The sequence below is a fragment of the Dicentrarchus labrax genome, unplaced genomic scaffold (genome assembly GCF_905237075.1).
Source record: "Dicentrarchus labrax unplaced genomic scaffold, dlabrax2021, whole genome shotgun sequence".
Classification (NCBI taxonomy): Eukaryota; Metazoa; Chordata; class Actinopteri; family Moronidae; genus Dicentrarchus; species Dicentrarchus labrax.
Genome location: NW_026136724.1, coordinates 5,295,636 through 5,309,738, shown reverse-complemented (window position 1 = coordinate 5,309,738; position 14,103 = coordinate 5,295,636). Strand labels below are relative to the sequence as shown.

Below are 14,103 nucleotides of genomic sequence, written 5' to 3'. Positions count from 1 at the left end.
ACATAAGACAGTGACCACAACCACTGAAGCCATCAGACAGTGTGTCCTCTAGTGTCCTTGAGTTTGGAGCAGTTAGTCTGGCCTGCCAAAACTTTAATCTAGTGTTCTAAATGCAATCCTTTTAAAAAATGTCATTATGTTTGAAGTCAGAGCCATTGGCCCGATTGAAAATAATGCAGAGCCATTTGTCCTTTTTGGTACAGGAGTAAAATATCATATCTTTATCACAGTGACTAATTCCACTCTCCTCACACGCTCTTCTTCACATATGGATCCTTATGGGAAAATCATATCCAATGTGGTTGGATCTGTCAAATAGAACTGAGGCTGCCACTGTACATATAGTATGTTTCTATGGAAACATGGATGTATTATGCATTTATTTAAAGCCCCAGTTTGTTCTTGTTCCTACAGTGTGATGTTTGAATGATGTATGTGCAGAGTTTGATTCTAGAAGGATCTTTTTATATTCATCTGCTGAAATTGGAAAGTTTCTCTGAGCTCATTGAAAAACGGATTTTTAAAGGGCGTGGCCTACGAGCGGGATTTTTGACGTCACAATGAGTTTGGAAGTCAGTCCTGGTCCAGTGCACCTCCCCTGAGAATTGGCTTTACAGTGAAGTAGGAGACATCTTATGTCCAGAAGGAAAACTCGAACTACATTTCCGTATTCATAGAATCTGTCATTTTTAATGAGGTTGAAGGAGTAGATTACTTTTTTAAGGATTTGAATGTATTTTTTTATTTTTTTTGTGGAAAGATCTTTAGGGAAAAAAACATTTTTCTTTTTTTCCCCAATTCCAAGTCAGCCAACTTAACAAGACCATATCTTAGTAGTAGTATGCAGTACGAAACTAAATAAAAATAAAAATAAACTCTCAATGATTCATTGTTCACCATTCAACATCCTGTATAATTTCTGACAGCACCTGAAGGCAGCAGTGTTGTGTTCACGCCCCCTTTGAAAAACCCCTCCTTCCACAGAAACAGTAAATATGCCGAGTATGTGGCATCACTCAGTCAGTGTAGTAAAGTCTGCTGCCGGACCACTGCACCGCCGTCTGGATACACACTGAACACATCCAGCTGGAGCTCAGCCGCTTTCACGTCTTCACTTTACCTGCTTTAACGTAAAGGTAACTCTTCTTATTCTACCACACTGTGTTGAAACTATTGCTGTAGATTTTTAATATTAAATAAGTTAAATGTATTATGTGGGTGTCTGTGCTCCAGTCTGTTGAATGTAAACTAGCTTTAGGGCTGTGCAAGTGAATTTCTTTAGTGTCGCAGTTCTTAATTGCTTTAAGTGAGTAACGTTAATCATTTGGTCACTTTTTTGGAATTTATAGCAGATAGAAATTAATTTAAGAAGAGCAAAAGGTTGCTAAACTTCGCACTTTGACAATATTCACAGTTTTTCATTAGTTCATTTAAGTTAAAACAAACCAAACCAAGGAACTAAAGTATAACGTTAGTATCTAAAACATGCTAGCTTACATTAAGTGATGTTCAGCTACAGTGTTATAACAGGTTGACGCTGCGTTGTGTTCAGGTCGAAATGGAACTAATACCCTCTAACTCACTTTACCCACTGAAATGTCGGACAGGACAACAGAAATGAACCATTCTTTTCCAGAAATGTAGTCAGACGAAACAATTAAACTTCAAATAATCGTTTCCACTTTCAGCTGATACTCTCGGTCCAGCTGCCACTATCGGTTCAATACTGTTTGAAGGGTCAGAGAGGTCACACTGTCTATTGACTGTAAGTCCTCTGAAAAGTTATGTAACGAGTGCCAGGAAAAGAAATCAATTCAATTAAAAACCAGATATAAGCTGATATAACGGTAATGCATGCCAGAGTTCACGCAATGAAAAGGTTTAGTGAATCACACTTGCTTAAAGGAACAATAAAATGTCATTAGTCTTGGTTGGAACATTATAGTGTCCAACGATGATCTCAATGCTGTTTCAGATTGTTTTCCCAGCACAAGCACTGAATGAAATTAGTCAGATTTAAAGTACATATTCATCTTGGGCAAGTCTAAAAGTATCAAATGAATCAAACACACCTGAATCCTTCACCTCACCTTCCCACTGAACTCTGGGAAACTTTAAATAGACTGTGGTCGTCTGTACAGGCCAACTCAAAGACATTTCAATCAAAGTACACATCAGCCGACTAGTTGGCCTGTACGCTTCAACGCCGACCTTCTCATCCCACCCAAACCCCTGAGGGAAGTTTAAGGGTAATGTTTGTGGTCTTTTGATCCCCTCTCATGCTCGGGCCTGCTCTACAGTCTCTAATCCGGCTGGGAGGAGGACTTACTGACTGACAAGATTAATAGTTCCTACTGCTTTTCAATTAATTAGGAATAATGGTGCTTTATAATTTTAGTCTCCAAAGTAGAATATCACAGCAGGCCTGCTTTGCGGTTCAGCACAAGGAAAGTCTTAAAATGTTAAATTTGTCCCTCATGGAACCTCACGGACGCCCTCTTGACACATTTTTAACGGGGAGTGAGTCTGTAATTACAGACAGATGCACATGTGAGTGAGGGAGTGAGTGGCTGCATCGTGTGGGCTCTGTGCGGTAACAACAGTGTTTACTTCATGCTCACACTTCTTCTTTACTGTTTGCTGTTTGTATCCTGCAGCCACATCCCATCAGACAACAAAAGCCCTGAGGCACGGCGCCCTGACACATTCCTCCGGGTATTAGTGTGCCCTGTTGTTTAGGCCGAGCTCCTTTGCATTGTTTTTTTTTTTTTTCGTTTCTTTCAGAGAGGCAGTTGTGGCCTGGAGCGGTGGTTTTCAATTCAGCCAGCAATATTTCAAGCAGAAACCCAGCAGTACAGGTGTGGTTAAATGCAGATGTGGTTATCACAATATGGATCAAGAACGTTAGTGCTTTAAATATGTATAAGCACTCACTGACTTTCAGGTTATTAAAAAAGCTATAAAACCCCGAAACAGACTTAGAGTCTGGCTTATTGCCAAGTAGGTACAAGGTACGAGGAAAATATAAGTAAAGAGGAAAACAGAGAAATATAAAATCGACATTAACAAATTAAAAAAGATTATAAAGACAATACAAGAAAAAAAATGGCATGGGAATGAGGAACATGCTCCTCTCCATCAAAATACCATACCAATACCATTTATACCCCAGTAAACTAAAATCCAATCATCTGAATTTCTTAAACTGCTTCACCATCATGTCCAAGTGCAAGGGATAAACTATGGGGCATGAAATGTGGAAAAAACGCCAATGACCCTCTCTAGAGCCAGTGTTTGGTTAGGGTTAGGTCCGTTGTTAAAAATTGATTGGATTCATGAAGTTGACGTTATCTGTACAGTATAAAGTTGCATTATTGTGTCTCACTTCTGAATGTGTTTTAGGGAAATGTTTGTATTTATCATGCTGTCACAACTACAAACCAAACAGACATGGTACCAATACCAATGTGGCTTCATATCTTTCATACTATTTTTTAAAAAGGCCATAAAAAGTCTTTTTAACCTGTTAAAACCTGCAGAAACCCTGAATCAGGTGCTGTGGTTACAGTTACAAATCCTTCAGGTGGAAACTTGTGAATGAATGAAGAAGGGTGTTGCTGAAAAACATTCAGGCTCCGTTTCATGGTCACCAATCCTTTGGGAGTAAGCACTGAAAAAGTCCTTTGTTTTCCAAAGTTCTGATGAGAACACATCAGAGCAAGTAGAGGAGGAGCAGACAAAGTAACCCTAATCCAGATGCTTCAGCCTCTCTTATCGTCTCTACATCTCTTCACAGAACCACAAACCATGCCAAACTGGGGAGGAGGCAACAAGTGCGCAGCATGCCGTGGGACAGTTTACCACGCTGAGGAAGTGCAGTGTGACGGCAAGAGTTTCCACAAATGCTGCTTTCTCTGCAGTAAGTACAGCTGTGACACCCACACTTCTGGACTGAGATCACATTTAAAGGACTATGGCACTGTTGCACATGGAGTAGAAACTGCATATATTTTATGTCACTGTTACATTTTCCAACATAATTTTACCTTCTTTCCCACCCCCATTCAGCCACTGAATTTATGTTTTTTATATACATTATGAAGAGCAGTTTATCAGTCATAGGGAGTACTGCTCCTGCTGCTGTGTGCAGCTGTGCAGCAGCTTCCTAACATCTGAGAAAACAACGCTATCCCAGCGTGAGTAGAGAGATTACACATTTGTAACACAAAGCCTGTTTTACTGGGGCATGGAGTTTGAGGGACATGGGCATTTACCAGGGGTTGATGGTCCTACAGAGGTATTTGAGTTGCATTATGGGAAATGTAGGATCCTGCGATTTTGGAGCTTTTTTCCCAAGCTAGGGAAGTCAGGATATCTCAGCCTGTGCTACTTCAATTTGGAAAATTCTTTTTTTTAACCTTTCTACTTTGAGCCCTCGGCTTTATGAAAGTTCAACACTAAATCACTGGAGTACCCCTTTAAATTGTGTTCTTGTCATAAGTAGATTTTAATTGACTACGGAGAAAGTAAGTAAGTAAAGTGAAACCTAGCAGACAGGCATTGAGAAAGAATGTGAGAAACATTGTGAAAAGGATAATGTAAGCTTTTTGAGTGGAAAAAGGTCACTGAAAGTTAACACATGAGAGATTTCCCATTAACACTTAGACAGACACGTGTTCTTTTGCTTTGAAGAGAGGGTCAGCTCTGACATTTCAACATCTGTAACCTTGCCAAAAGTCTTACGCAATTATGTTAACATTAGTCCTGCCAAGAGCAGCTATTGCATCAACCTGCACACATTGTTTGTATTTATAATATAGTATGTGGCTGTTTCTGCTGTGTAGTTGGTTCAAGCTGCAGAGAGCCATGAAAGATCAGAGATGGAAAGACGGTGGACTCGGTTTCACCTCTTCACGGCTCATCAAAGGGAGCCTGCGCTGACATTTCTCCGAGTGGTCATCGGTTGTCGAGTTCACACTGCATTATTGTCATTTTGTTGGACGGGTGGGCGGACTGTCCTGCTCCTGAACCATCCTTGAAATGTCAGCAAAGATGTCCCAGCAGAGACCTCGCACGGAGACCAGGATTATACAAACGCTTTCATTTAGCTGCTATCTAGATGAGAAGGAAAGCAATCTGAGCCACAAAAGATGAGTTTATTTTTTCCAGTGGTTTCCATACAAAGGCAGCTTTGTCTCACACTCCTACTGAGGAGATGATGAGCAAGGACTTGGTGTCCTTGGCTCTGTTTTGGCCTTTCTTCCAGTTTCTCAGTTTGACCACTTTTTATTTCTGCATATGAAAGGCAGTTATGTAGTGACAGAAGTGTCACACAGTTACAAACAGCCTCATACGATGCTTTGTACAATAACTGTGGCTTTATCTTCTTGATTTGCTTATAGTCTTTGCCAGTGGCAGCGCATGACAAGTAATGATAGTGGAGAGGGACTGGAAATACTAGAAACCGTAACAATCGCAACAAAGACCGCCAGGGAAATATGAGGATTTTGGAGCCATTTGATTGGACATGCAGAAATCTTCTATCAAGCCTTTACTTTGAAAATGTTGGCTTCAAGATCAGAGAGACATGAGTGCGGAGACATTTTTCCAGCCAGTTGTGTGAAATCTCAAACCAGCATCAGACGGTCACCCAGTGCAGGCCAGCGTGTGAACAATCCCTGAAGCCACTGCAATTCTTTTGTTTCAAACAATGCTTTCTTTACTTTGTACAAACCAGCCAAAAATGGATTTCTCCAACAGATACTGTACATTGTTTGAATTAAAATGTAATAAACTCAGTTGAAGGAGAATTCCTGAAAGGAATTACTAGCAGCTCAGGTGTAAAAACTGAAAGAAGATGAGAAGTGTAAGCACTGAGAACAGTTGGGACATTGGGCGTTGTAGGACTTTGAAGAGTTGAAGGAGTTTTTTTGATCAAAGGTGAAGATTTGTCAGGGTTTGAAGTGTCAGTTCAGGTGTCAGTTGCTAAGTGGTAAAAGTAGTAGTTGTCAGTAAGTGTAATGTAATGAAAGCATTTGAAAGTGTAAGTCAAAGAGTTTAAAGTTGAACAGCTCTCAGTTTCACCATTTTCTTTTTTTATTATTTAACACTTTATCTACTTTAAGTAATAACACTTGCAGCAAAAACATATTCCACTCTTGTAAATCCCACAACTTCCACTGCTCGTACAGTTTACTCCAGCTGCTTTCAGTTCAGCCAACACTTCAACTGACATCTTTCACATCTTTTTATACACTTGGCTAATTTCTGTCAGTAATTCCACTTCAACTGACCCCTCCAGCTTCATTTATTACTCACACTTCAGCTGACATTTCAAAATCAATTCTTAAACTAAAATCCTCTTTTGTGCACACTCCCATATTGACACTTCAGCGTCTCTCAGCCCTTCCATTTTAACCGACACTGATACTGTATTTCTTTGTTAGGTTCACAGTAACACCATTATGTAACTCCTTCTCTCTGTGTGTCCTCAGTGGTCTGCAGGAAGGGCTTAGACAGCACCACACTGGCTATTCACGACCAGGAGATCTACTGCAAGTCCTGCTACGGGAAGAAGTACGGCCCCAAAGGCTACGGCTACGGTCAGGGGGCGGGGACGCTCAACATGGACCGAGGAGAGCGGCTGGGAATCAAACACGAAGAGTAAGCCGGGCTGCTGCGTGAGCGCTGAATGTTACATAATGCATATCAAGGCTGCAAGATGATTGTATGCAGTACTGAGATGCACAGGTTAGAGTCACTGTGACTATTTGTTAAGATAATCGTGATCAAGATGATGATTTTGATGAACCAAAGTTATCTAAAGCTATCTAGCTATGTAAAGGATGCTGTTTTTCACAAGTCACATGTTTTAAATAGCATTCCAGGCAGCTCTGCAATGTTTCTATCTGATGGCATGATAAAAAACAACAACATATTTAGATGCAGTTTTACAGTAAAAGCCCTGCAGATCTGCCAGTAAACAACAAAATTACTTTACATTTTTATTGATTTAATACAACACAAATGACATGTTGAAATGCCTGAATAAGAGATCGTTCAGCCCACTTAATTGCACAAGTGGCTGCAGTAAAGTCGACGAGGTCAGCGAGTTCAGTGGCGCACTGATGTGTAAAGATGTTTATAAGTTGTGGCTGCTGACTCTGATAGTGCTATTGTCTCCAAACAGCATGCACTCATGCTACCCAAAGATACTTCACATAGAATTCTATTTTTTTGCCCTCCACTAGTGAAGCAATAACCAGAGAACAGCATGAACAGGAGTCAGTTGACCTCTTTATCAAGTCCAGCTTAGCTGCAGCAGTTCCCAGCTGGTTTTGGTGGACAGTGTGAATCCAAGAAGAGAAAAGTCAAAGTCTGAAATTCAGAATAATGATCTAAGACTTTCATACATCATCTAATCCATTGCCTGGAATGGGATGGGTCTACTTTCTTGGCACTTATACTGCAAAATGACATCCACTTCCAAGTCCTGAAGAGAGTGTTGGACTGCAGATGTATATCCGTATATACACATGATGTGGAAATACCAAAAACAAACAGGAAAACAGCCCCACACACACGCCTAGCCAGAATGTTTACTCCTGCAAGCAGACGTCAGGTGACGGCTGTTATGAAAGAGTTTCTTATGTAAGGATCCCGCGTTCCCTCTTCTCTGTCCTCTCTGCCACAAAGGGCTTCATTCAGGGGCCACTGGGGCTGGCAGTCACCCTTCGTTAAGCACCGCTCCAGGGCCCCGGGGTGCCCTGCTCTCTCTCCCACCACTGGCTGCGCACAAAAGGATAGTAGAGGGTGTGCCAGGTTTATTTCTGGTCCTCTTGTCTTTTAAAAATGATATTGCATTTTCATTTATAAAGTCTCAACAGATATTCATTAGTAAAGAATGAATGTTTAACTGATTCATAACTCAGGTATTTATTACTGCAGAGGTCAGCGTTTTTGGTCCTGCTCGGTAAATGAGTAAATGTTTTCACAAGACAAGAGGAGGTTGTGACCTAAAGGGGAAGTGTTACCAATATCACATATTCAACAATGAAAAGAGTCTTTGTACAGAATGATCTGTATGTATGCTCAGCCTCAGCCTTTATATGACTAGATCTTGGAGATTTTAGACTTACTGAATGACAAGTGAATATTTTTTGCCAACAGTTTTTCATGCGCTCCATGTGCTTTTTTCCCCCAGGACACAGACTCACAGGCCGACCACCAACCCAAACCCATCCAAATTTGCCCAGAAGTTCGGCGGCTCAGAGAAATGCGCCCGGTGTGGAGACTCTGTCTATGCAGCCGAGAAGATCATGGGAGCAGGCAAGGTGAGAGTTTCATCTAAAGCATCTTCTACTAAGGCAATGCCTCTATATTGTCTCACAAATCAAATCCAAAACCTAAAGATATGATATTTACTAGTGTTGGAAGAAGTATTCACCGCTTACTTAAGTAAAAGTAGCAATACCACACTAAAGGAATATTCCATTACCAGTTAAAGCTCTGCTGACGAGTAAAAGTATAGAATTTTTAGCAACAATGGCTTGAGCGAGCCAGAGAGAGAGCACCTTTGGTCGAGCTACATAGAGAATCAATAAGAAGAGGGAGCGACATTAGTGAGAACAAAGCAGTGAATCAGAGAAATAAAATGATTTCTGATTGTTTCATAAGAAAATACAGACAGAGGGCCACAGAGGGGCTGTAATGATTGACAGTATTCAATTAATCAACCCAATTAATTTCTGCATTACACTATTTTGGATCATTGTTCGTCTCTGTATCTAGAGTACAGCCAAAGGTTGTGTTTGCAGAATAAAGAACACACTCTGGATACAATATACACTGTCAGCCTTTAAATTTAGGCAAAGATATTAGCCAAGTTAACTATTTGGCCTTCACTAGCGGAGCCAAGTTGCAAAAATGATGACTCTTGGCTCAGGCGACGATTCATTAACATCAACGGAGAGTGTCCAACTAGGCTGGGCCTGGCAAAGGGATCTTGTACCCCAGACTTAAAGAATGTGCTCCTGCAACTCTGTTCTGATGTTACTTGTCGACACTAATGACTAATGTGTTCCACCGAAGTGAAGCTGCAGGAAAGAACAATAATTATATACAGTCCTAGCATGAGCAGCCCCAATAGAAATCCAACCTCTACTCCACAGTGACCGCAATCTACATCACAAACCACGGGGGTGGCTGGATTGAATGCACGTGGTTTTTACAGTGCTGAACCACACGCAGGAGGTTTGGTGTGGTCTCTCCTAATGACAGAACACAAATCCTGTTTTTCTGGTTGAAGCCGCTCCATAACGTCTGGATGGGGGCTTCTGAGCAGCTGGCGCTGATCGCATGAGGCTGTCCGGTGTGGGCTGGCAGTTGGTGTCAACACACAGATTTACAGTAGATGAAGTCATGAGGGTGTTTAGTTCCGAGGGAGAAGATCGGGGCGCCTCAGAGCAATCGCTCTCATGAAAACCTGTCCGCATAGGAGCAAAGATTTGTGTTCGGAGGAATTCTGTTTCCTCTGCAAACGGGAGTGGGCCGCTTCCTGTCGGCCATCACATGTGGATTCACACATGTGGGCTGATTTATGGCAGGTGATGTCATCGGGCGGAGAACTGTTAATGTGTTTCCTAATGGGTGGAGGCTGCACTCATTGGCTGAAGCATAACATGTCATTTGCAGTATAATGAAGACATTCAGAAATGCCTCCGGGCTGATGGAAAGCTGAGCGGCTTTGATGGGATTAGATGAAGGAAATTATGACATGTGCTTCAAGAAACATCTGTAATTATCAGCTGTAATTACCTGCAAACGCAAAATAGTTTTTTTGTCTGGCTAGAGTTTTAACACTACAAGGCTGACAATCTGAGGTAGATCTAGCATAGGTCATGTAGGTATGAAATCAAAATTCCCTCTCTCCTCACAGCCGTGGCATAAGAACTGCTTCCGATGTGCAAAATGTGGCAAGAGCCTGGAGTCGACCACTCAGACTGAGAAAGACGGAGAAATCTACTGCAAAGGTGAGACACAACGTCTGAGATCAAACTAAATATGTGCAGTGTTTGATCACAGCATTACGTTCCTGTTGCAGCTGTTAACCCCTGATGGATTACTGTCATTACCACGATTTCACAGAGAGCCAGGAATAACACGAGGTGAAATAATATTTGTATTAGCCAACACATGCATTAACAAAGAAGAGAATAAATCCACAATGCAACGCTGTCATAGTGACATGAGAAATTGGGATAGTGATCCAGCAGCAACACATGTTAACACTTAAACATCCATTAATAAGTGATGTTTTAGTTTACTGTGTGATCACTGACATGATGGCCCTAAATGCACCCAAACTGTAGTTCTACAACACAAAGATCCTGGCATGAAGACATGGTGTATATATAAACAGAATACCTGATTAACTTATGGCTCTGCAAAGACATTAGCCAAGCTGATTATTTGGCCTTCACTAGTTGAGACAGTTACAAAAATTCGGACTCTCAGCTCAGGGGGGTTTGTGGGTTGTCGTGACGACACTGATGTTGAGTGTACAGATAGGTTGTGTCCCGAAATCTGATCTTCCTCCACAGACTCCTGCTAGTTTATGCTGCTTTCACCAGTAGACCTAATGACATCCACATCAGCTTCTTGTACTTTATGTTTAGTGCTAATCAGTGCACGCTAACACGCTAAACTAAGATGGTCAACATGGTAAACATTATACCTGCTAAACATCAGCATCCTAGCATTGTCAGCATGTTAGCAAGCTGAGGTTTAGCTAAAAGCCCGGCTTTATTTTTCGTCGAAAGAAGGGACCCCATTTCATCTTAGGCTGCGTTTAGACCGCAGGCCTAAGTGACCCAGATCAGATCGAATACAGATCTGATGTTTTACAACCTGACCTCAGTGTGAACAGTCATATCAGAATTCACATGACCTTTACTTCACTATAGACTGACATTCATCATGTGGATCGCTTCAGGACGTCACCTGTTCACTCTGGAATCTGATGTGGGACACATTTAAGACATAATGTGCACAGCCAAACAAATAAAATCTGCTGTGAGCAGTAAATCCAAACCGAGCACTGAGGCAGTGTGAAAGTGGTAACACCCACACTCCCAGACTGGTTCAGACTAAAGAAACAAACAGTGCAGTGTAATCACACTGTGACAATTCAACCTGATCAGCTAAACACACAACCCAGCAGACCAGGACGGAGCCGTGCCTTTGAAACCAGGGATCTTGTTGCCACAGCAACACATGCTACTGCAAATCTAATGACTGCGAAATAAACACTGAAATGAGTTTACCCTCTAGATTTACATCTAGCTTTACAGCATTATGCAGAGAGCAGCTAAGTCACCACTGGCAGCTGCTGTGATGGTATCAGCAGAAACAGACCTGGAGGACACGTACACTCTCTCACACTCACTGTGCTCACAGATCACTGGTAATTCACGTATTTGGTGTGTGGGTTTGGCTGGACCACCAGACTGTAGTGGGCAGGAACATGTGCAGTGCGACCTCCACGGTGATTTCACTCTCCTCATTAGCTCAATGAGATGGGACGCACGCACACACACACACAGACAGACACACAGACGTGAGCAGATGTATGTTTGCTGAATGTCACAATGAAACCTTGTACTGAGGAGGAGGAATGTTGCATCTCAGCTTAAAACCTAAACAGGCCACACTGCTGCTGCTGCTGCTGCGATCAGTCAGCGGGTTTGAGACATCCTGTCTCTGTCTGAGCAACAGCTGGAACATTGTTTCCCTCATCATGAACATTCTGAGGACAGATGTGGACGGCAGACCTGAGATGTCACAGAAAGAAAGTTTAAGCAATTATCCAAACAGTGTAGTTTGAAACAAGCAGTGGTTGGCAGAGAATTAAAACAAAAGTCCGAAATTCTGCGCCTCAGTGTCTGACCACAACCTGAGCAGAGAGCATATTTTAGACATCACAGGCTGATGGGAGATAAACAGCTCTGAGTGTTAGAGCTGGGAAACTGCACACACACATTTATATTTTAGCAGATTAGACCTCAACGATGTGCAAACAGCAGCTGGAGCTCACCGCAGTGTACTGCCAGTCACTAGTGATTGGTTCATGGTGCCCCAAACACCAAAATGAAGTTAAATCTCTACAGCAACATCTGGTTCTATAAGGGAAGTTATGTAGCTCAGTGATACTTGATATGGGAGAAAACAGGCTGACCTGAAGGATCTTTATTTAGGATAAAAAGTTTGTCTGTCTGTCTGTCTGTCTGTGTGTCATGTTAGCTTTGCTGCACCTATTAGGGTGGGAAAAATTACACCTCTATCACTCTTATTGGAGCGTGAGATCTGTGATGTAATGAATTCCCATGAAAGCTCAACCTGAGCAACCTGAGAATAAGTGAGAGCAGCCAGTTGAGGTTCTGGTATTTTATCTGTGTTCAAACTGCGTAGTGTGGAGGTCTGGAAGAAGAAAGACAGATTTGCTCAATGTGTTTACCTCAATATTGAAAATTAGTTTACTGGAAACCCCACAACATTCGAGTAGATTAAAAACAGATTCTTTTGATGGGAATGTTGGCTGTTCACATATGAAAGATTTCATTTAGCCCGATACGTTCACAGGATTTCACTTTTTCTTTCTCCTTTTCAGTGTAACATGTATTTGCATTAACATCTTGCACATAAATATGTTATTTTAAAGCCTATAATGTATTTTGTCCTTTGGTTTTATGTGCTAGCATCATATTTTGGATGTTGGATATATAGCAGTGTCTTGTACTCCCATAAGGGATGGTCCACAGCTTTGGCACGACATGGAAATAAAAAGTAACCAACGTAATTCACACGCTGGTGAGGTTTCTTCCGTCTATGTGAAAGCTTCCTCGCTGTCTTTCAGTATAAAGCCAGTTTGGCTGATATCATCCTGCAGTTTTGGAACAACAAAATCTGCAGCTAGTTAACGTTTCTCCTCTGCTCTCGTTCCCTCCACAGCGTGTTACGCCAAGAACTTCGGGCCCAAAGGGTTCGGTTACGGCCAAGGAGCCGGCGCTCTGGTTCACGCTCAGTGACGGCTGAATCGCCCCGACAATCACGATACATTCCCCTCTGTCCTACGTGAACATCGACCAGCTCGTCTTTTCTTCCTCAAATGCTTTTATGTTGAAATAGGTTCTCATGATACAAATAAAAACATTAAACCAAAACACTTGTTCACATTTGACTGTATTTTATTATTAAAGCCATTAAAACTGAACCATGCCCATATGTTTACATCTGAAGCGGAGTTACAGTGATGTCTGAAGGTGGGCAGAGAGGCACTGGAAATGATTATGTGCTTTATCTTTTTTTATTTTATTATCCCATATGGTGAGATGAGAGGGGAGACAGAACAGACTCATTAGGCTGCTGGAAGAACTAGTGAGGGCTGAAATGGCTTTTGAATTCATGTCCTGGATGAGTGCTGCCCTAAAAAAAAACTACAACATTTACCTCCTGTGGCTTAAAAGGCCTTATTAGACAAACGTGGTTGGTTACTGGCGCTGATATGAAACCTACAGCCGAGTCCACGACCTTTGACCTTTAAAAGCGCACAGAAAGTAGCCGCTGTGTCGTCTTTGTTAGGGCAGATGTGACATCAGTGGTTGGTTAACGAGACTTTGGGGGCGTGAAATGTGGAATGACGACACGACCGCCCCCCCCCTTCTGACGATGCAAACACGAGGCCCACAAGTTTCGGAGGCCTTCACGTAATATAACCTCCCTCTATCCTTAAAACTATTGCATGATCACATTTCAGCTTTTAGAAAACAAAAACAAAAAAAATGTGGCGTCTGCCTTAGTTCTCTAGTGTCTTTGCTTTACAATTTGTACATCCAGTGGTATAACAAACCCAGCGGTATATGACATAGAAATTAAAAAATAAAACAACCCTTTAGGATGACTACAGAGTCCACAAGCATGGAACATTCAAATATATTACACACTTGCACAGGAGGGCCCGACAGGAGATCTGGCGACCTGAAAGAAAACTTCCACTAAACACACACTGGATTTGAGAGAAAGAAACTAATTTAAAAAAACAACTCA

The 14,103-nt window shown here is 41.8% G+C and overlaps 1 protein-coding gene across 2 annotated transcripts; it reads left to right on the top strand.

The window, feature by feature from the left end:
• The first annotated feature begins 988 nt into the window (after positions 1-988).
• Positions 989-13,220, top strand: csrp2 (cysteine and glycine-rich protein 2). 2 transcript variants are annotated; one of them, XM_051392359.1, is made up of 7 exons: positions 1,013-1,136; positions 2,785-2,858; positions 3,797-3,919; positions 6,495-6,663; positions 8,204-8,333; positions 9,938-10,031; positions 13,009-13,220. In XM_051392359.1, exons 3-7 carry the CDS (start codon positions 3,808-3,810, stop codon positions 13,083-13,085), a joined length of 582 nt encoding a protein of 193 aa, XP_051248319.1. In that variant the 5' UTR covers positions 1,013-1,136; positions 2,785-2,858; positions 3,797-3,807; the 3' UTR covers positions 13,086-13,220. The 2 variants fall into 2 exon arrangements, with proteins under 2 accessions (XP_051248318.1, XP_051248319.1); XM_051392358.1 differs by lacking the exon at positions 2,785-2,858 and having other exon boundaries at positions 989-1,136.
• The last annotated feature ends 883 nt before the right edge of the window (positions 13,221-14,103 follow it).